Source organism: Phodopus roborovskii, unplaced genomic scaffold, assembly GCF_943737965.1.
Source record: "Phodopus roborovskii unplaced genomic scaffold, PHOROB, whole genome shotgun sequence".
NCBI lineage: Eukaryota > Metazoa > Chordata > Mammalia > Rodentia > Cricetidae > Phodopus > Phodopus roborovskii.
The window spans coordinates 15,115,600-15,137,799 of NW_026125052.1; the positions used below are offsets into that span (position 1 = coordinate 15,115,600).

At 42.2% G+C, this 22,200-nt stretch overlaps 2 protein-coding genes across 2 annotated transcripts in view; one reads left to right on the forward strand and one right to left on the reverse strand.

Moving 5' to 3' along the window:
- The window catches only part of LOC127220966 (spermidine/spermine N(1)-acetyltransferase-like protein 1), a 97,896-nt gene that overhangs the window by 68,520 nt on the left and 7,176 nt on the right, over window positions 1–22,200 (forward strand). The window contains exons 3-5 of the mRNA XM_051182855.1: window positions 1,981–2,055; window positions 2,176–2,220; window positions 16,786–17,055. Coding sequence (XP_051038812.1) covers window positions 1,981–2,055; window positions 2,176–2,220; window positions 16,786–17,055 — 390 coding nt within the window. The remainder of the gene's footprint in view (window positions 1–1,980; window positions 2,056–2,175; window positions 2,221–16,785; window positions 17,056–22,200) is intronic.
- LOC127215946 (keratin-associated protein 4-3-like) lies at window positions 8,486–9,312 on the reverse strand. The gene is made up of 2 exons (XM_051176445.1): window positions 8,949–9,312; window positions 8,486–8,855 (listed from the first exon to the last, which is right to left on the reverse strand). The coding sequence occupies exons 1-2, from the start codon at window positions 9,265–9,267 to the stop codon at window positions 8,512–8,514; spliced, it is 663 nt and encodes a 220-aa protein (XP_051032402.1). The 5' UTR covers window positions 9,268–9,312; the 3' UTR covers window positions 8,486–8,511.

The window sequence follows — 22,200 nt, forward strand, 5'->3', positions numbered from 1 at the left end:
CATATATAACCAAGCATAATATTATAAATAGTGTAAAATGTTGCTTTTTGGTTGTTGTTCAACATTGCTTTGGCCAGTTGAAACATTTTACAAAAGTGTTTCTATAACTTTAATTCTACCCATGTATAATCACTTGTAAATCTTTCCAACTTCTAATGTCTTTTTCATTATGTTTCTTCAGGGTTTCACACTTTTATTGTGAAGTTTTTCCAAACATTGGTTGATGTGTTAGGTTTTTTTTTGGGGGGGGTACTATGAATGACAATTTTTTTTCTCATCATATCTATTGTTGTATGTATCTCTATCTCTGTACCCAGCCTCAAATTATGCTTTTGGAATGCAACACTATTATTTGAGTGGGAAATTACTCCAGCTAAAGGTGCTATTCTAGGTGTGCTATCAAATTATCCTACTAAACCAAAGAGTCTAATTTTTACTTTAGGAGCAGAAGCTAAATTAACTCCTATAAACCTTTTCTGTATAATGATGCAATCTGTTGACAGATTTTTTTTCTTATGCCATAGCTCTATGTAAATTTTCTTTCTTTCAATTTTCAGTTTATTTGTTTATTTTTTATTTTACATGTTGATTCCAGTTCCCTCTCCCCCCCTCCCTCCCTCCCTATGTAAATTTTCTAAGAATTAATAGGCACTAGACACTCATAAATCTGTAGGCAGGAACTTAATTTTTAAATTAATTTTAATTTTTTTGAATAGGTTTTTTTAAAAGCTTTATATCTATTGTTTTGCTAACATTTTCCCTTATAATTAAGGGCAGTCTGAGAACATTTTACAAAAGTGCAAGCTCTGACAAGAGAACCTACACGAAATCTTTCAGATGTTAAAAAGTTACCTACAGGACAAGCAGAATAGACTTCAGATAAGCTTAACCTAAAGACATTTCCATGTATACCTCTTAGTGACTTAAAGGTTTATTGACACTAACTCCTTAGCATCTAGCATGTATGCCCCTCCCATTGTGGAACCAACTGGGACAAATCTGACCCTTAGCAACAAGTGACAGTAAAGGGCTAACCTCCAGATGACTTTAGAGGACACTGTTCAGAGATTCAGAGACGGAGTAGAGGGTGGCAGAGCTAAAGGAAAGGGCACATGTTTATTCAAGGGGAAGGGGAAAAGAGCATTACTCACCCATCCTCGAACTGTTTGAGTGTTCAGAGTAGAATATTTAAATACTCGCCTATTTAAGCCTCCTCTTTGCCAGAGAAAATCACCAAGAGTGAGTTTCCTGTGCATGCTCTATGAAACCATCTTTCTGTATTGGGAGGAGAATGCAGAGGGAGCAGAGTGGACATACTAGAAATCTCCAGCTCTAGTTCCTTTGCTATTTAGAGATGAGCAAACTACAAGTTTGGAGGTGAGAAACAACCATTTGAGAAAGAGAAACAAGGAAACATGTTTTTATATTTGTAAAACTGCAAATATTTTATTTATTTAACATGTAAGAAAGTCTCCATTTTAAGACTATGGCACACAACAAGGATTTCTATCAGATTAAGGTGAGGGTTAACAGAACCCAGAGAAAACACAAACTTGTTTACATGCTGTAAAGGGATACTCAGGAGGCAGCAACAGTGAAAGGATGTTTGGAGCCAAAGTCATTATCTGATGGAACAGAGGCTTTACAATGGGCTCCTCAGGATCAGCTCACAGGAGGGCTACATCAGGAATGCTGGGCCTTGAAGAGCTGGAGGCTGTGGATGAGAGGACTCAGCAGCAGGAACCACTAGAGCATGCTGGGCGGCAGCAGGTGGTCTGGCAACAGATGGGGCGGCAGCAGCTGGAGATGCAACACTGGGGTCTGCAGCAGCTGGACACACAGCAGCTGGGGCGGCAGCAAGAAGGCCTGCAGCAGCTAGAAATGCAGCAGCTAGGGCGGCAGCAAGAAGGTCTGCAGCAGCTAGAAATGCAGCAGGTGGGGCGGCAGCAGCTGGATCCACAGCAGCTGGAACTGCTACAGCAGGGCCTGCAGCAGCTGGACACACAGCAGCTGGGGCGGCAGCAAGAAGGCCTGCAGCAGCTGGAAATGCAGCAGGTAGGGCGGCAGCAGGAAGGCCTGCAGCAGCTGGGGCGGCAGCAACTGGATCCACAGCAGCTGGAACTGCTACCGCAGGGGCGGCAGCAGCTGGAGATGCAGCAGCTGGGGCGGCAGCAGGTGGGGCGGCAACAGGAAGGCCTGCAGCAGCTGGAAATGCAGCAGGTAGGGCGGCAGCAGGAAGGCCTGCAGCAGCTGGGGCGGCAGCAACTGGATCCACAGCAGCTGGAACTGCTACAGCAGGGGCGGCAGCAGCTGGAGATGCAGCAGCTGGGGCGGCAGCAGCTGGGGCGGCAACAGGAAGGCCTGCAGCAGCTGGAAATGCAGCAGGTGGGGCGGCAGCAGGGAGGCCTGCAGCAACTGGAGATGCAGCAAGAGGGCCTGCAACAGCTGGACACACAGCAGCTGGGGCGGCAGCAGCTAGAAATGCAGCAGCTGGGGCGGCAGCAGGTGGGCTGGCAGCACACAGACTGGCAGCAGCTGGGTCTACAGCAGCTGGACACGCAGCAGCTGGGGCGGCAGCAGCTGGGCTGGCAGCAGCCTTGGCCACAGCCCTCCTCAGAGCAGACAGAGCCACAACAGGAGTTGACCATGGTGTGAGAGGTGGAGGTTCTGGGCGGGTTTACAAGGAGGTGGGTTGGAAGGTTTGGAAGTGGGAGTCTCCCTGCCCGCATCCCCTTTTATACCCTGCTGAGGGGCTGTTGTCCTCACATGCAGCATTCTTTCCTTGTTACTGTTTGTGTTAATAAATATGTGTTATCAAATTAAATAAGTTTCTTCTCCTGGTTAATTTATCAAGGTAGATGGAAAACACAACTTCTTTTCCTGATGTTGGGATTCATCATCAGTCCTTGAACCATTTCCTAAGTGTGTGTGTGTCCTTCTTGCCTCAACTTCCTCCAAACAATTGTCACATGGCATTGTGTCTAGTCATTGTAAGGTTCAGCATCATGGTGGGTGGCTCTACTGTCTTCCTTTAGATAATCATGATTTTTAGAGACCCATAATTGTTTCTGGTGAGCCAGAAGGATAAAGGTTTATTATCCCAATGGCTCATCCACAATGGGTCAGGTGGGAACTGACAATTTGAATATCAGACCATTGGCATGATCAAAAAAAAGGTGTTTCTCAACTGACTCATACATTTTCTAGACAAATTTCATAGTGGAAAACTGGATGGGGAAATGAGGAAATGTTGATGTTTATCACCTCACTTCACCTTTTTTTTTTCCCCAGAAACAACCATTTAATAATCATTTATAGTGCCTCTCTCTACAATGGGTTACGGACCTCAAATGGTTCACAAAGCTCAGGTTTCTCGGCTCTGGTTTGCAGGATTATTCCCCTTCCTTGCCAACCTAAATTTCTGACTTAACAGAACATATGCAGTCATATCCTGTCTTTCCTCAAGATTTCCTTTTCAACTCCATTTAATAATCAAGTGGTATTGTCACTTATTCTAATTTAAACCCAAATATCCTGCTTTCAGCTGGGTTTCTGAGTAGAAGATTCTCCTGTTTCGTATTTTAAATGGATTAGATCCCTGTCTTAATGTTCATTTTACATGTATTTATGTATATACACATGTGTGTTTTATGATTATATATCATTTATACTTACATATATGATACACCTATGCATATATAACATGTAAATATATGATGTGTGTATGCATATATCACACAAGTACATAAAAGAAGATTGATCTGTACCTATTTTGGTACACATAAATACCTAAAGGGCACAAAGCATCCATTTAATAATCTAGCTAATTAATGTTTCATATATGAGGAATGCTTCAGTTCCTCTGCTATCCTTTGTCAGCTGAGAAACGACAGGAGATAACTGTGTGATCGTATCATTAAATTTCTTAATTAGGACCATTTAGTGGCCAAGACTTTTGCAGTATTTTTATGAAATTAATTTGTTCAGCAAACACTTAGTCTACAGGCTTTTTCCCCATAGGCTCATGTTTGAAAAGATTGAAAATATGGAAGATTTAAATAACTATATGCCATGAGAGACAGTTTCCCCTGGATTGCTGCAGTAACAAGGACACCTCTGCTTCCACATGAATGGGCCTAGGAATATTTCTTGATTACTAGAAGAGTTGTGGAGCCCAGTCTCAAATGATACATCTACAACGTAAAAGGTTGTTACTGGCAGAGCTTCAGGGAGTTTGCTGTGAGACTGTGTCTCCTAGGAATGTCAGCAGCTCCATGTATAAAGTGTCACCAACATGGATGCCTAAACATGGACTGAACAAGGCTGATACCAATAGACACACTAATGTGGATGGGGAAAGCTCATGAGGCCTCAATCCTACTCAAAGAACTACAGGCAAATAAGGAGCACTCAGAGTGGGAGAGAATCTTCCCCAGGGAAGAACATATTGGTTATCCATACCAAGTGCTCATCTCTGAAAAACATACATAAGAGTAACATTGCACAGACTGAGCAGGTTGCATTTCTGCATTTAGGAATTTATATATACACCACACACACACACACACACACACACACACACACACACATGCACACACACGTGCACACACACACACACACATAAATAGGAAAATGTTGTAACTGTATTATAATGTCAATAAAACTAATTTTTTTAAAAAAGAAACTCCAGGAATCCAGTTGTAGAGAGGGAGGGGTCAAGGCAATCCTGGAGAAACCCTCAAAAACAGCTGACCTGAACAAATGGAAGCTCACGGACCCCAGCCAGACTGTCGGGGAACCAACATAGGACTGAACCAGGCTGCCTGAATGTGGGTGTCAGTTAGGAGGCCTGAGCAGTCTACAGGGCCTCTGGTGGTGGAAACAGTATTTATCCCTACTGCATGAATGGACTTTGGGAGCCCATTCCCCCATGGAGGGTTACTCTCTTAGCCTAGATACACAGGGGGAGGGCCTAGGCCCTGCCCAAATGATGTGATAGACTTGGATGATCACCCATGGAAAGCCTCACTCTCCCTGGGGAGTGGATAGGTGTTGGTGGGAGCATGAGAGGATGAGAGGATGAGAGGGGATTGATATGTAAAATAATAAAAATTATAAAGAAAAAAAAAGAAAGGCCTTTTGGTATAAGACTCACTGAGCAGCACCGCATGGGGTACTGGGCTCAAAGCCACAGCATAAAATAAATAAAATTACCCCCTTTCCCATCTTAAATAGTCAGAGTACATTCTCTAAGCCAGTGGCTATCGTGACTGGCTTCACAGGAGAACAACCCACGAAGCATTACAAACTGTCAACTCCTGGTCCATGCTCTGGATAGTCTTCTTCTAACTGGTCTGAGCATCAGCAATTTGTAGAAGTCCACAGATGATCTCAGTGAGCCATGAGACTTAAGTCCCTCACTTGGTGCCCACATTACCTGCATTTGTGTCTCTTGTAATATTCAGCAGTAAGTTAAACACTATAGAATGAAATAATGCTAAGTCTATCTATTATCATAGGGCAGTCTTATACCAGTCACAACACAGACCCATATTAACCAGAACAGACCAGCATGGAATAGTGTCCAATGACTGGATTCATTTAAAAAGAAGAAATCACCAAACAGACAATACATTACTATACATTTTTTGCTAAAAATTTACCTTCTATGATACAAAATGGATAATTAACATTGGACTAGATATGCAGACTATGTGACAGCTCTCTGCCTATTCCTTTTCTGTTTCACACAGATCAGTTTCCTAAACTCTGAGTTTGACATGTGGGGTCACATAACTGAATATGGGGTTCATTGGGTAAACAAACCACTCCCAAGTGCAGGTCCTGTGCCTAGAAGTAGATGGCCAGCACAAAACAAAGTCAATACATTTTTGGAGGTTCCTTGCCTCATAATGCTTCATCTGGGTGATAGTTTCATTTCTTTCTTTCTTTCTGTTCTTCTGTATTTTGCATATATAATATGGTTTACAGAGATGTGTTTCCATGGGATTTTTGTGTGTTCAAATGTGTGTGTCTCCATCTACATATGTTTCTTGTGCTTTTTCTATGGCTGTTTTTCTCTTGTTTGTATGTTTGCGCCATTCTAGTCCAGTTTGTTTGCTTTTTATTTTACCTATATTGTTTTTAAATGCCTGTTTGTACTCTAATAGGAGTTAGAAAGAAAGGGTGTGGATTTTGATGGGTGGGGAGTTGGGGAAGGAGAAACTGTTATCAGAATATATTGTATGGAAAAAAATTAACTGTTTTCAGTTAAAACAAAGTTCCTGCTTCAGGCTCTTGGCTTTAGGCTCTTAGCACAACCCCCCCTTGAAAGTCTGAGTGCTACCCAATTAATATGACTTTATTATAGTTTGTTAGCTGAAGTTGTAAATGTTTACATACAACATCCTGTAGCCCAAGCCATTAACTTACTTACATTGAATCAGTGTTTGTTGTCTCCTGAAAGCTTAGAAACGAACTTCCTTGATACAGATATATAGTATCTGTGGTATTTCTCCCAACACTCGATATAGATAAGAAAGTATTGATAGTAGACTAGATTAAAAAAAGCAAAAAAAAAAAAAAAAAAAAAAAAGCGAAAATATGTTTTCCACTCAAGACCAATTTGTCTATTCCTGATATTTCTTTCTTTCTTCCTTTCTTTCTTTCATTCTCTCTCTCTCTCCCTTCCTGCCTTCCTCTCTTTCTTTCTTCCATCATTTCTTTCTTTAAAATTTGAGGGTTGTTTTCACAAACTTCCAAGGAACATTTCATTGAATTTTAAGGAAATGCATAGAATTTTAGGTGGGATTTGGTTCTTTATCTGGAGGGGGAAATACTGGGATTTTGTTAATGGAATTGATTTACTGGTTTCTGTCTGGTTGAACTAGTTGTTGGAGGATCACACACAGCCTCTAAGTACCGTATAGAGGTGTGGTAACAGTAACAGGACAGTACAAGCACAAGAATAGATGAGTGTGCAGATCTATGGAACATGACAGCAGATCCAGAAATAAATCCACACACTACAACCTTTCAAGTTTTAATAAAGTTGCTATGAATGCATTTTGGGGAAGGACACCTTTCGCATCTTGTGTTAGGAAAGCAGAATACTCACATAGAGAACAAAAATGCTTCCCTTGCTCATCTCCTAGTCAAATGCTCATTCAAAATGGATAAAATGCTTTAACTCAAAATTTGAAAAGTTGAAACCACAAAAGGAAAAATATAAGAAGAACATTTAAGATGATAGTAAGAACTGACAAACTGAATCTCATTAGAAAGAAACAACAGGCTGGACAGTGGTGGCACACGCCTTTAATCCCACCACTCAGAGACAGATGAATGAATCTCTGTGAGTTTGAGACAAGCCCCTGGTCTACAGAGTGAGTTCCAGGATGAGCTCCAGAGCTATGGAGAAACCCTGTCTCAAAAAACAAAGCAACCCCAAAACACAAAAAACAAAACAATGGAATGGAGAGAAAGGCTGAAAAAAAAAATCTTTACCAGCTATTCATTGCCCATAAAATTAATACACAGAATATATTTAAACACTAAAAATATTAAAAAGAAATGAAAAATAATATAATCAATAAATAAGCAACGTGTTCAGAAGATCTACAGTACAGTGAACCAACATTCGAGGCTTGATGCTGACACCATGAAACTCTGCATTATATTAGCCTTTTGCAGGAGGTGGTACTGGGTTAGAAGCAGGATTGCTTGTCCTCTGTGACCTGCCTTTATACAGAGATTTCAGACAAAGTTGTTTAACAGGAAAGTGACCCGAGGAAGCATTGAAGTAAACTCAGGGAATGATGTATGTCAGCACAAATCATGTGATCAGAACATCTCCAGAAGCAGCAGGGCTCCCAACCACTGAAGCTCCAGGGAATGCTATGTGATGAGCATTTGCTTGACTGAGTGAGCAAGAGCTTGTGCTACCCAACCCCTCTCACTGCCTGTACTCTGTGCCTAGGGGTTTTAACTCTCCCAGCTACTGCTACTTCTTCAGCCAGAGAAAATTCTCAGCACAGAGGTCCATATTGCTCCACAAGGTATCTTTCTGTATTGGAGGATGAGGAATGCCACGGGGAGGGAGCTGGCATGAGCTGCCTTTGAACATAGAAATCTTTGTACTTCAGAATTGATAGATGTGGAAAAGAACCCCAGAGGAGAAATGAGTAGACATGATACACATTGTATGCTTGCAAAATCCAGATTTATTTAAGATGTGAGAGAGTCTCTATTTTTAAAAATGTGGCAAAGAACAATTTTTTTCCATGTGTATAAGGTCAAACTTTACAGATTTCAGAAAAAAAAAAAAACATAAATTTGTGGTCGCTTTAGAGAAAGATAATAAACAGGCAGGAGTACGAACATTACATTGGAGACCAAAGTCATTATCTGATGGAACAGAGGCTTTACAATGGGCTCCTCAGGATCAGCTCACAGGAGGGCTACATCAGGAATGCTGGGCCTTGAAGAGCTGGAGGCTGTGGATGAGAGGACTCAGCAGCAGGAACCACTAGAGCATGCTGGGCGGCAGCAGGTGGTCTGGCAACAGATGGGGCGGCAGCAGCTGGAGATGCAACACTGGGGTCTGCAGCAGCTGGACACACAGCAGCTGGGGCGGCAGCAAGAAGGCCTGCAGCAGCTAGAAATGCAGCAGCTGGGGCGGCAGCAGCTGGAGATGCAGCACTGGGGTCTACAGCAGCTGGGGCGGCAGCAGGAAGGCCTGCAGCAGCTAGAAATGCAGCAGCTAGGGCGGCAGCAAGAAGGTCTGCAGCAGCTAGAAATGCAGCAGGTGGGGCGGCAGCAGCTGGATCCACAGCAGCTGGAACTGCTACAGCAGGAAGGCCTGCAGCAGCTGGGGCGGCAGCAACTGGATCCACAGCAGCTGGAACTGCTACAGCAGGGGCGGCAGCAGCTGGAGATGCAGCAGCTGGGGCGGCAGCAGCTGGGGCGGCAACAGGAAGGCCTGCAGCAGCTGGAAATGCAGCAGGTGGGGCGGCAGCAGGGAGGCCTGCAGCAACTGGAGATGCAGCAAGAGGGCCTGCAACAGCTGGACACACAGCAGCTGGGGCGGCAGCAGCTAGAAATGCAGCAGCTGGGGCGGCAGCAGGTGGGCTGGCAGCACACAGACTGGCAGCAGCTGGGTCTACAGCAGCTGGACACGCAGCAGCTGGGGCGGCAGCAGCTGGGCTGGCAGCAGCCTTGGCCACAGCCCTCCTCAGAGCAGACAGAGCCACAACAGGAGTTGACCATGGTGTGAGAGGTGGAGGTTCTGGGCGGGTTTACAAGGAGGTGGGTTGGAAGGTTTGGAAGTGGGAGTCTCCCTGCCCGCATCCCCTTTTATACCCTGCTGAGGGGCTGTTGTCCTCACATGCAGCATTCTTTCCTTGTTATTGTTTGTGTTAATAAACAGGCGATTATCAAATTAGACACGTTTCTTCTCCTAGCTAAATTATCAAGGTAGATGGAAAAATACAGCTTCTTTTCCTGGTGTTAAGATTCATCATCAGCTCTTGCTGAACCATTTCCCAAGTATCTTTTCTGCTTTAGTTTCTTCCAAACAATTGTCACATGACATTGTGTTTCTAGGCACTGTATGGTTTAGTCTCATAGTGGATGGCTCTGTTGCCCACCCTTAGATAATCATAGGTATTACAGACCCATATTTGTTTCTGGTGACCCAGGAGGATAAAACATTTTTATGCCAATGGCTCATCCATAATAGGTCATGTTGGCCCAGAATGTTTAACCACAAAATAAATCCTAATGGTATGAAAATAGGAAGCCTAGTAAGCCATATCTCCTGCCCCATGTGGATCATGGTTTACTTCCTAGATTGTTTTTCAACGAGAAGCACAGAACAATCTTAGGTAGAAAGTTGAATGATTTTTTTTCATAAATAAAACTCTAACAGTTTATTACCTGTTAGGGGGAACGGGCTTCAGCTCAGATCTACCTCAAAATCTAGGTGTCTTTATTCTACCGTGTGGGCTTCTTTTCCCGTCTGTCTCTAGTAGCCCGCACTTCTTGCTTTAATAGGAATCTCTGACCCAGGCTCTTGATTTTCTCAGTTGTCCTTCAGGACTTCAGTTAGATGAACAACTTTCTGCCTGTTGTTCTCCTTGGCCCCAGACTTTCTCTGTCTGTAGATGCCTCACCTGTGTCTCTACAAGGTTAAGTGAATTAGGCTTCACCCTTAAAGTCCTCCTTTGAAAGAACATAAAAAGAATGAGTACTTTTTAAATGCAGATATCTACATGAAAGGATATCAGCTTATATTTATTTATAGTGGGGACATATTAGTGGCTTAAAGGGTGCAAAAATCCCTCCCAAGTGGCCAGGTGATTAAGGTTTCTTGAAAATGAGGGATGCTACCAGTTTATTATTCATGGTCTGCTGGTGTAGAAAGAAATATGCAGAGACTTGCTGAAGCTGTGTGATGACATCATTAAATGTCTTAATTAGGAGCATTTAATGACCAACCACATTGCAAGACTTTTATCATACTTACTTGCTTAGCAAACATTTGAGTTACTTGTATTTTCATTGGCTTGTAGTTATGAATTAGATAATATGTAGCTTAAACAATGATATACGTCAGAGGCTTGTTGTGGCTGATTCACTGTTAGAAGAGGGACCAAGTTGGAAATAAAGGTATTGGATTAAGACTGTGGTTACCAGTAAGAAAATTTCTACTTCTATTTAAGAAGATTACGAATGCCCTTTCTGGTGGAACCTGCATAAGACCGAACTAGACTCCCTTAATGTAGGTGACAATGGTGTGACTGGGACAATAAATGAGGCCACTAGCAGTGGGTCCATGATCTAACACTGATGCACAAACTGACTTAGTGGAGACCATTCTATATGGAGAGATACCTTGCCCAGCCTAGTCACTAGTAACGGGCTAACAGCTTTATAACTAATAGAGTCTCTGGGTGTTATTTGGGGCTGACGCGGCTCTGGGACCAGGCTAGTGGGAAACTGCACGTAATAAAATGGCACCTGCAATGTGGGTACTAAGAACTTCCACTTAAAACTTGACAAAATCTTAAAACTGGTTTTAAGAAACACAAGAACAAAAACACTTCTTCATAACAACATTTTTCTTGGGTGGGCTCCATTTTACTAGAGACAAACACACTTGCTCGGCTCCTTTAAGGGAGTCTTCTTGACTTGATATAAGCAGCAAAAACCCTCGGGTCTCTTTTAAGAGGCCCTGCTACCAAACAATAATTTTGTGTACGAGCAGCTGGCAATGGTAGTGACCACATCTCCAAGCTGGCAGCATGCTGCTTGATGGCAGCATAGACAAAGGCAGTGAGCACAGCTTCAATGCTGGCTGTGAATGAACCCCCACCATCTTGGATAGATGGCAGCTAAAATAGCAGCAGCTTTAATTTTAACAATGTTGTTCTTTAACAAATAAAAGACTCCTGACTAGAAAAAGATAAAGATTTACAATAAATACAGATTCAGATAAAGAAAAATCTTCAAAGCTTTACAAAGCCTATGTATATGTTTAAAAATATACATAGGCTTGGGAGAGAAAAAGAAACAGGGTAAACTGGTTTTAAAAAGAAGAAGAAGAAAGGAAGGAAGGAAGAGAGTAACTGGGTATGGTGGCACACACCTTTAATCCCAGCATTCAGGAGGCAGAGGCAAGCAAAGCTCTGTGATTCCAAAGTGAACCTGATGTACAGAGTGCATTTCAGGACAGACAAAAGTTCACAGAGAAATCCTGTCTCAGAAAATGAAAAAACAGAAATAAAAAAATAAAGTAATGAAAAAGACATCTAAAGATGAAAAACACACAAAGAGTCTAGATATGTATGCTATTGTGTTGTCTTTGAATTGCTCAATTGCTAAGGAAGGAACAACAGCTAAAACACACTTGATTATCAATGCTGCTAAATTAATCCAACTTAAATATTTTAAAAATGATTTGACTTCAAAATTTAAGTCTAAGGACAGGTTACTGGGGTGAAGAATTTCTACTTTTGTTTCTACAGAAAATGAAAAGCTGTGGATTCCTTCCAGACTAACATAGTTTGATCAATCAAGAATCCCTGAAGCAGTGTCACAGATGATAGAACATTCAAAACAGCTTGGAAAAGGCAGGCTTGCAGATCACTACAGCCAGGATTTCTGGATCTTCTTAGGATCACAAATACAGCACCCCTTAACAACAAGAAACAGTTTGGAAAGAACATCGCCCAAATTCCCAAATATTATCTAGAAATGTTTGTTTTCATTTATATGGGGTTGGTTATAAATGGTTAATGATCACAACCAATCTCTTTTTAAAGGTAAAAAGGAGATAATGGTATAAAAATGAATACTTTGTTTTGGAATGGATTTTAATTTATTGATACAAATTTAATATGTAAATTTCTCCTCTTGTTTAGGTATTTTGTTTATATAGATCTGTTAAAATGTAATGCATAATTAAATAAAGATTGTATATAATCACCTATAATAGCCAAAACTTATGTTAGTTAGGATTTTTAGGTATACAGAGATATATTTGAGATGGATAGATAATCTTCAAAACTTTCAAAGACCTTCAGAAAACGGCATTTAAAATGGTTTAAGGTTTTTCATGACTGTGAGACACAACTACTCCTGGAAAAATCAATTACATCTGAGAGGAAGATGGGCATTGAAGAAACTTGTTATGGAGTATGCTTTTGATATAACAAGACTAGCCATTTGGGCAAGAAACTGCTAACGAGTGGATGCAAATCTTGCCTAGACTGTTTGACTGTTGATCTATAAACTAGACATGCAGGACCCACAGGAAAGTGACTGCTGAACTCACAAAACAAGATGGACAGTCCTGAAGTGTTCCTGTTTCGTGGAGGAGTCTGCCAGACATTCTACAGGACACAGAGAAAAATGACTGACAAACTGCCAATACAGGTGGACAGTTTAAAATTCCCCAGACACACTATGACCTATGGGCTGAAGATGGAGGCCCCCACATTACAGAAGAACTTCAGGTGACTGTCTGGGTAGCAAATGTCTCTGTCAATTCTAGAGTTTATATTATCCTTCTGTGGTCTTTGATGGAGTTGAAGACAGGCAATTATGTTTATAGTTATAGTTTTCCTTAGGATTAAAGATAAGTTAATGTAAGACTTTAGTCTCACAAAGATAGATGATAGAATATTTTCTTTAATTCCTAATAATGTTAATGGGTTAAATATTGTTAACTATAGTTCTTATTTGATAAATGTTTTGTCATATGTAATTTTACTATGTTAAAGTTAAAGCCCTTCTCTTTATTTTAAACAGAAAAGAGGAGATGATGGGAGATGTCATTCTGTAAACATGTTTCTCTTATTGGTTAATGAATAAAGCGCTGTTAGCAAATAGAAAAACCAGATAGGCGGGACTAGGAGACAAGGAGAATTCTGGGAGATGTAGTAGGAGAAGTAAAGATATAGGATGTGGGAGAAGTAAGATGTCTGGACCCTCTCTCCTATAAGATAAGACCACGTAGAAACGCTTAGATTGGTAGGAATGGGTTAATGTTTAAGACAGAGCAGGCCAATAAGACAGAAACGTTAATAACTGGCTAACAGCTTTATAACTAAAAAAGTAAATAAATAAAAACTGAAATTTGATCCCTACCTGTCTTCCTAAAAAAATAAAAAAGCAAGTCCCTAAACACAAGTACATAAAAACAACATTGACTGGGTTCAATTGGCACTGTCTGTCTGTCTGTCTGTCTGTCTGTGTATCTCTCTCTCTCTCTCTCCTCTGTGTGTGTGTGTGTGTGTGTGTGTGTGTAAAACAGTGATAATTACAGAGGAGTTTCTGAACTTGAGAAGGAGTTGGTGGCATACGAGGATTTGGGAGAAACGGGAGGGGTAGAAACGGTGCAAATACAGTACACATACATGAAATTCTCAAAAAATGATTAAATAAAAGTTTATTCACATGAGTCAAAGACCTTAATGTGTCTAAAACTAGCTGGGAAAACTTCAAACTCTGTGTCTCCATGTCTGATGTCAAAGCACTCTTCAGAACACCTATTCCATTCAGCTTTCTTGTCTGCAACACACTTCTTTCTCTTGGACGGGTTCCACTCCCTGTTAACAGCTTTCCTGGGCAGGTATCCTGTAACTCTGGCATCTCTTGACTCCCACAGTTTGTCAAATCATATTCAGCATCACTGTCTTCCATGTCCCTACTGGTACAGCTCATTAAGCTGCACTTAAATCATCCTACTGCTTTCCTAACTCAAGCTCCCAAAGTCCATAATACTCCAAGCAAAATCATGGTTAGGCCCATCACAGCAACACCCCACTCACTGGTACCCACTTCTGTCATAGGGTTTTTATTGCAGTGATGAGACACCATGACCACAGCAATTCTTATAAAGTTGGAGTGTCTTGCTTAGAGTTTCAGAAGTTCTGTTCACTATCATCATGGGAGCATGCAAACAGACATGATACTGGATACATATTGACTTGCAGGCAACAGGAAGTCAACTGAGACATTGGGGGGAGCAATTTCTGAGCATAGGGAACCTCAAAGCCTACCCTCATAATGGCACACTTCCTCCAAAAGGCCATATCCAAAACCCACTCCAACAAAGCCATACCTCCTAATAGTGCCACTCCCTATATTACGGAGGGCCAATTACATTCAATCTGTCACATTATAAATTGTTGTTTTGCTTGCATGTATGCCTTCATGAGGGCATTGAATCCCCTAGAGTTACAGACAGTTGTAAGTTTCCATGTAAGTACTGAGATCAAATCCAGGTCTTCTGGAAGAACAACCAGTGCTCTTAAACATTGAGCCATCTCTCTAGCTCCAAGACCTAAAAATTTAAACACCAAAACATCCAGTCAATAAATGGGTAAATGACAAAAACAGATGCTTCCAAAGAGAACATTATAAATGACCACTAAATGCATGGACAATGGCTGAATATTTTTAACCATCAGGGGACTATAAATCATACTGCCTTGTTAAAGGCAGTTTCCCACCAGCCTGGTCCCAGAGCCACGTCAGTCCCAAAATAACAAACAGAGATATTGTATTAGTTATAAAGCTGTTGGCCTGTTACTATCATTTCTTATTGGCTAGCTCTGTCTTAAATATTAACCCATTTCTATCAATCTAAGTATTTCCACATGGTCTTGGCTTACCAGGAATGCTGAACCTGCATCCCCTTTGCCTGCTACATCTCTGCAGAGAAGAGAGAGATTTCCTGTTTGTCCCTACTTATATTCTGATTTTGCCCAGCTATGTCACTTGCTGCCTGTCTGTATAGACCTCCAGACCTCTACGGTTAGCTAGTGGCAATATCTGCCATGCTACATCACTTCCTGCCTGGCCAATCAGTGTTTTATTCATCAACCAATAGGACAAACATATATACAGAAGTACATTCCCCATCACACCCTAGAAAAAATATCTACCATTGTGAAAACAAAAAGAAATAGTACTGTGGATGCAAAAGAGTGGGCATCATATACACTGCAAGTGCAAAGTGGTACAACTGGAAATCAGTTCATCCCTGGATGTGTAGAGAAAGGCATTTAAAGCAATATACACTATAGATGTCAACACACCCCTGTTTATGGAGTTACTATTTACAATAGTCAAGTCCTAAAATCAGCTCTGTGTATCTACAGATGAATTGGTGATGAAAATGTGGCATATCTTCACCCACCAGGAAGAATGAAATCCAGTTATTTGCAGGAGAGAACATAGGAGACTGAAGAGGACTAGTATATCACAATTGCTCAAATACTGGACTAAAGATATAGCTATGTGTTCATGAAGTAGATCAGTACAGTAAACAGTAATCCTGAGATTAGGCTCTGACACTGCACGGTCATTCATGTTGCCTCTATGTGGGTGCCAGGTGACACATGAATAGGGATATGGGATTCTTGAGTTGCTTCACTGGGCTGTCTCAGATATGGTAGAGAGGAGTGGTGGACATGAAGTAGTTACTTGGGCAGTTGTCTCAGGAAGCATTTGAACTTGAAAGATCATACCAAGCAAAGAAGAAGCCAATGGACACCAAATGATCAGAGCATCACAGGAGACAACTATGTCTCGTGACACCCAGGGCCTCAGTAACACCACAATGACACACTTCCTCTTCAAAGGAAGTGGAGGAGAACATGCAATCACACTGTATTTCCTTGCTTGAGCTCTGGGCTCAGACCACTCTTCAATTAGAAGCAATCATGGCGATGTGTGTGCTTGCCAAATGAGCTCTTCTTCCTATACAGAAAGATGAATACGTGGGAATTACAGCAGGCACGCCTGAAATCATCTGCTGTGATCATAGCATTGTTAGAGATGAGCTAAAATATTGGCAAACGAGGATGACAATTCAAGAAGGAAAGAGGAGACATATGTACACTGGTGTGCTTGCAAAACTAAGATTTATTTAATGCAGAGGAGGAAGCTATTTTTTGGACATGGAGAAGAGGAAAAACATAAGGATAAGTTTACAGATTTCATAGAAAAATTAAACTTTTGTTCATTTGACAGAAACACAGGTACAGTATCTGGAAAGTAAAAAACCATAGTATGTGAAAACACAGGCTTTACAATGAGCCTCTGGGGATTCAGCTCACACATGGGCTACAACTATAATGCTGGATAATGAAGACTAGGAGACTGGATGAGAGGACTCAGCAGCAGGAACCACTAGAGCATGCTGGGCGGCAGCAGGTAGTCTGACAACAGATGGGGCGGCAGCAGCTGGAGATGCAGCACTGGGGTCTGCAGCAGCTGGGGCGGCAGCAGGAAGGCCTGCAGCAGCTAGAAATGCAGCAAGAGGGCCTGCAGCAGCTGGACACACAGCAGCTGGGGCGGCAGCAGGAAGGCCTGCAGCAGCTGGAAATGCAGCAGGTGGGGCGGCAGCAGCTGGATCCACAGCAGCTGGAACTGCTACAGCAGGGGCGGCAGCAGCTGGAGATGCAGCACTGGGGTCTGCAGCAGCTGGACACACAGCAGCTGGGGCGGCAGCAGGAAGGCCTGCAGCAGCTGGAAATGCAGCAGGTGGGGCGGCAGCAGCTGGATCCACAGCAGCTGGAACTGCTACAGCAGGGGCGGCAGCAGCTGGAGATGCAGCAGCTGGGGCGGCAGCATTGGGGTCTGCAGCAGCTAGACACACAGCAGCTGGGGCGGCAGCAGGAAGGCCTGCAACAGCTAGAAATGCAGCAAGAGGGCCTGCAGCAGCTGGACATGCAGCAGCTGGGTCGGCAGCAGCTGGGCTGGCAGCAGCCTTGGCCACAGCCCTCCTCAGAGCAGACAGAGCCACAACAGGAGTTGACCATGGTGTGAGAGGTAGAGGTTCTGGGCGGGTTTACAAGGAGGTGGGTTGGAAGGTTTGGAAGTGGGAGTCTCCCTGCCCGCATCCCCTTTTATACCCTGCTGAGGGGCTGTTGTCCTCACATGCAGCATTCTTTCCTTGTTATTGCTTGTGTTAATAAATAGGTGATTATCTAATTAGGCAAGTTTCTTTTCCTGGGTCAATTATCAAGGCAAATAAAAAACAGTTTCCTTTCCTGGTGTGTTAGGGTTCATTGTCAGTTCTCCATGAACCACCTGTGAAGTGTCTTATGGATTTTAATTGCTTCTAGAAGAATTTTCACAAGACACTGGGTATCTTGTTACTCTGTCCTTCAGTCTCATGTATATCATGAAACTGTCTACTCAGTAATTATTATTCTTATAGATCTTTTCTAATGACCAAGGAGGACAAAGCTGCACTCTTTTGATGGCCCATCACAATGGCTCATATGGGACAAGGTTAGACCCCAGACACCTCTCCATATAGACTGTGATCCAGTTTCTAGATCTTTTAAACCTGGAAATGGAATAATCTCCAGGAGGTAAGCTGGATGGTAAAATGTTGAGTTATTCTCTCTCTCTCTCTCTCTCTCTCTCTCTCTCTCTCTCTCTCTCTCTCTCTCTCTCTCTCTCTCTGCCTAAAACAAAACTAATTTTAATATCACTTCTGAGAGTTTTGGCTGCAGAGCTGTATAAGATGCAAGGGTCCTTACATTCGTTCCCCTTGATCTTATTCCTTTGCCCTCTTGTCTCTGGCTTTAACAGGATCCTGCCAGCAACATTGTTTCTGTTTCAAGACATCCAAACTTCTACTGCACAGCAAGCATGTCATTGCTTCTTACTTTATCTTAGCGGTTCTCAACCTATGAGTCGTGACGCCTTTGGAGGTCACCTTTCACAGGGTCACCTAAGACTATTAGAAAACACATATATTTACACTACAACTCATAACAATAGCAAGATTACAGTTATGAAGTAGCAACGAAAGTAATTTTGTGGTTGGTGGTCACCACAACATGAAGAACTGTATTAAAGGGTCCTCATTAGGAAGGTTGAGAGCCATTAGTCTAGCCTCTACACAACTTTGCTGTGTCTGTTGAGACTCTGGACCCTGTAGACACCTCTGCTCCATGATTTGAGTGGTGGACTGGTCTGCTCCATTCAGGTTTTCCTTTAATAATAATATAACAAGAAATTGATAGGAAGCAGGTATTTAGATTGGAGGATTTCAGCTTGCATCTGTCTATACTGTGATCAGGGTAAAGACTTCGGGGGTGCACAATCCCCATCCCATTGGCTAGGTGGTTAGTTTCTGATAAGGAAGTATACTGCCTCCTGTTGTTCTCTTTGGCTGAAGAAGGTGATATCATCCTTAGAATAATTTAAAGACACCCCCCCCATCAAGACTTTCATCTCCTTGGCTTGCTAAGCTAACTTTTCTTTTTTGTGCTTTTACTTTAGGCTTTTCTCTGTAGTGCTGAAGAATGTGAAAGTCTGAAACATGTATGTGTCCATTGCAGTAGTCAAATGCTTGCTAGATTTGCTACATTATAGAAACAGCATAAAAAGATAATGACATAATTGATTATTAGAAGGGAGGTTTCTCTGCAGATTTAGGGACATAAAGGAAGCTCTCTGGAGCTAGAGCTATAGCCCAGTTGTAGAACACCTTCCAGCATGTGCAAGAGCCTGTGGTCAAGCCCAACACTGAAAACTGTGTATGAGAGTTAAGTCAAGTCCTCTTTCCTACAGCTAGAACAGAGAACATACCCCTGTAAAACAATCAGCTAGTAGGAGGCATGATTGAAGTATTTTGAAAATTTCAAAATTTTCTTTTGCTTACACTTCCCCAAAATAATTGTTCACTTAATAGGTCTGCAGTAGATCTTGTGTGTCAAAGGTTTATAAAATTCCACGGTTTATCCTGGGAAGCAACAAAGCTTGAAATCCCTCTCCTTAAAACTTCCATGGTGTATGGCTATTTGCATTCAGAAGAGAGCTTGTAAAATCAGTTGCTTTCACTCTGTGCCATCTAAATCACAGAGCAAATTTCCCTGAATTGGAAACATTGAGCTGTAAGTACTGTAAACTATGAGATCCACAGCACAGAGAATGGGACTGAAGTCCAATGAGAAGTCACTACAGATGGCACACTGGGTTATTAAAGAGGAAACCCCACACTGAGACGCATCAGTCTACATATCCCTCCCTAAATGTTTCTGGTAGTCTGGAATGGGAGATGGGTACCAGTGCAATACAAACAAACAACAGACAATTGATGACACTTCAATGCACCAGAGCCATGTGACCTACCTAGGCTGTACTTGCACTGTATAGGTGGGGTTTAATGTCTCTTAAGAAATTTCTCCCTCTTTAAACTGTTCTTTTCATCTTTTTAAAATATCAAAATGAAAGGAGTCAGTTAAACACCATCGGTGCAGCTAGAATGGAGTGAAGACAACTATTTGCAAAAGGCATCCAGGAGCTAGGCAATATCATTCAGAAACCTGGCACAGGCTTGCGATTGTGTCTTGTCAAGTATCATGTTAGTATATACAAATTCCTTGTGTATCTTGTCTGTAGCTAAAATGGGTAATGAGGCGAGTAACAGTGTCCAACTTACAACCTCATGATTTATACAGAGAACACAATAAGTGTGTTAAGCGAAAAGTCACATATTTCCTATACAATTAACTTCCTTATAATTAAAAATGAAACTCCATTAAGCACTAATGAATATGTATTGCATGAATGATGTATAAGTGAATGAACATATATTAAATGAATGAATGTATTAACTACATAAACGAATATATATTAAACAGTATTATCAGTCTTGAGAGTGATCTATGTATTAGAAATAATGGAAATGTTGCTCCAACCATTGATTGACTCCTCTTTGCTCTTAAAATATGTTCATTGTTTAATCTAGTCTTGCTGTTTAAATCTAGCTATGCATCTCAGTTCACCTGTTTGAAAATAATCTTTGTTATTAGGAAAACATGCAGATACTAGAAATATATGTGTACATTTATATCACAATGGCTCCTCAGATAGTGTAGCCTACGGCCAAGTCAAAGACACATTTTATCTCCAAGAATGGCTGTATCTATCTCTACCCACACAAACCCAAAGAATCACACCTCAGGATTGTAGGTGGTCTTCATTTTGCTTTTCTTGACAACATTAACCCTCCAATAGGTATCTGTAAACAGTGTGGTCTAGTTTTATAGAAATTTTGTGAATGCTACATAGATTATCGCTATTTGTACTCTTTTTATTTTTTTTTTCTTTTGCTTAGTATTATATTCTGCTTGAGGACAGGGTTCCCCTACTGTTACCCTAATTCTCTCTGCCCCTCAGTTCTTTCTGCTTGATATTTCACGGAGTGTGTGTGAATCCTTTTTGTGTGAGCCATTTACTTCTAACCAGCAGCACATAGCAACATTCAAGGGTGAAGTAACAAAAGACTGTAGCTTTCCTCTTGGTGACCAATCCTCCTTTGGCACTGGCTTTGATGAACCCAGGTATCACGGTAAATAAGGATCAGGATAAACAAATAGGCCGAATAGATGTTTATTCAGGGAGAAATAACTTACAACCTAGACAGATGAACACCAGGAAATTCAACCCGATCCTCTCCTGTCCGAGTCACGCCAGAAAGAGAGTCTTTCCTGGCTCCCTTCCGACCTCCTTCCACAGGTCACTCCGCTCATGGCTCCACCCCCCAATGGGCGTGGTCAGTGCCACAGAACTATCTCACTACACCCAGGTGTTGTGTGAGAGTTCTGAGGTTCCCACCCCAATGCTACCAAGGATGCAAATGTTCTCAGCAACCGTGGAAATGAACTTGGAAGTGGGCTTGTCCAGGCTGTCCCTAACATGAGATCCCAGTGCCAGCTGACTTGACACATGAGGACACAGACAATGAAGCCTGTCTGTATCTGATTCCTGATCCACAGGAACAGACAATAAATGCGTGCTGTTCTAGCTGTGTGTTCCAGGGAATGCTATTCTAGACTCATTTGGTCTCTTATTACCCATAAAGGGGCAAGAAAGAATCAAAAGATGAGAAGAAGTAGCTACACCAGGGTATTCTTAGTCATGAGGTTTGAAAACTCAGTTGAATGACTGCTCCCTGTGTGATCCAGTAAACTCTCAGTTTACCAAGGCATTAAGAGACAATTGGGGGCAATTTCTGCAAGAAAAATAAGGAGACACATGACATTTTATTTATGTACCTTCAATTTTTCAATTTATTTAAGAAGTAGGAAACTTGATTTTTCAAAAATATAGCAAAGAACAAATTATTACAAGCTTTTACAGAGTTCAAAGACAGTTCAAATGTGTGTTCATTTTAGACAGAAACAGGCAGGAGTGGGACAATATATTTGGTGTCCCAATCAATCTCGATTGCATCAGAGGCTTTGCAATGGGCATCTTGGAACTCGACACACAGATGGACTCCATCAGGAGTCACGTGTGGTGAAGAAGAGGAGGCTGTGTGTGAGAGGGCTCAGCAGCAGGAACCACTAGAGCATGCTGGGCAGCAGCAGGTGGTCTGGCAACAACTGGGGCGGCAGCAGCTAGAAATGCAGCAGGTGGGGCGGCAGCAGCTGGATCCACAACAGCTGGAACTGCCACAGCAGGGGCGGCAGCTGCTGGAGATGCAGCAAGAGGGTCTGCAGCAGCTGGACACACAGCAGCTAGGGCGGCAACAGGAAGGCCTGCAGCAGCTGGAGATGCAGCAGCTGGGGCGGCAGCAGCTAGATCCACAACAGCTGGAACTGCTACAGCAGGGGCGGCAACAGGAAGGCCTGCAGCAGCTAGAAATGCAGCAACTGGGACGGC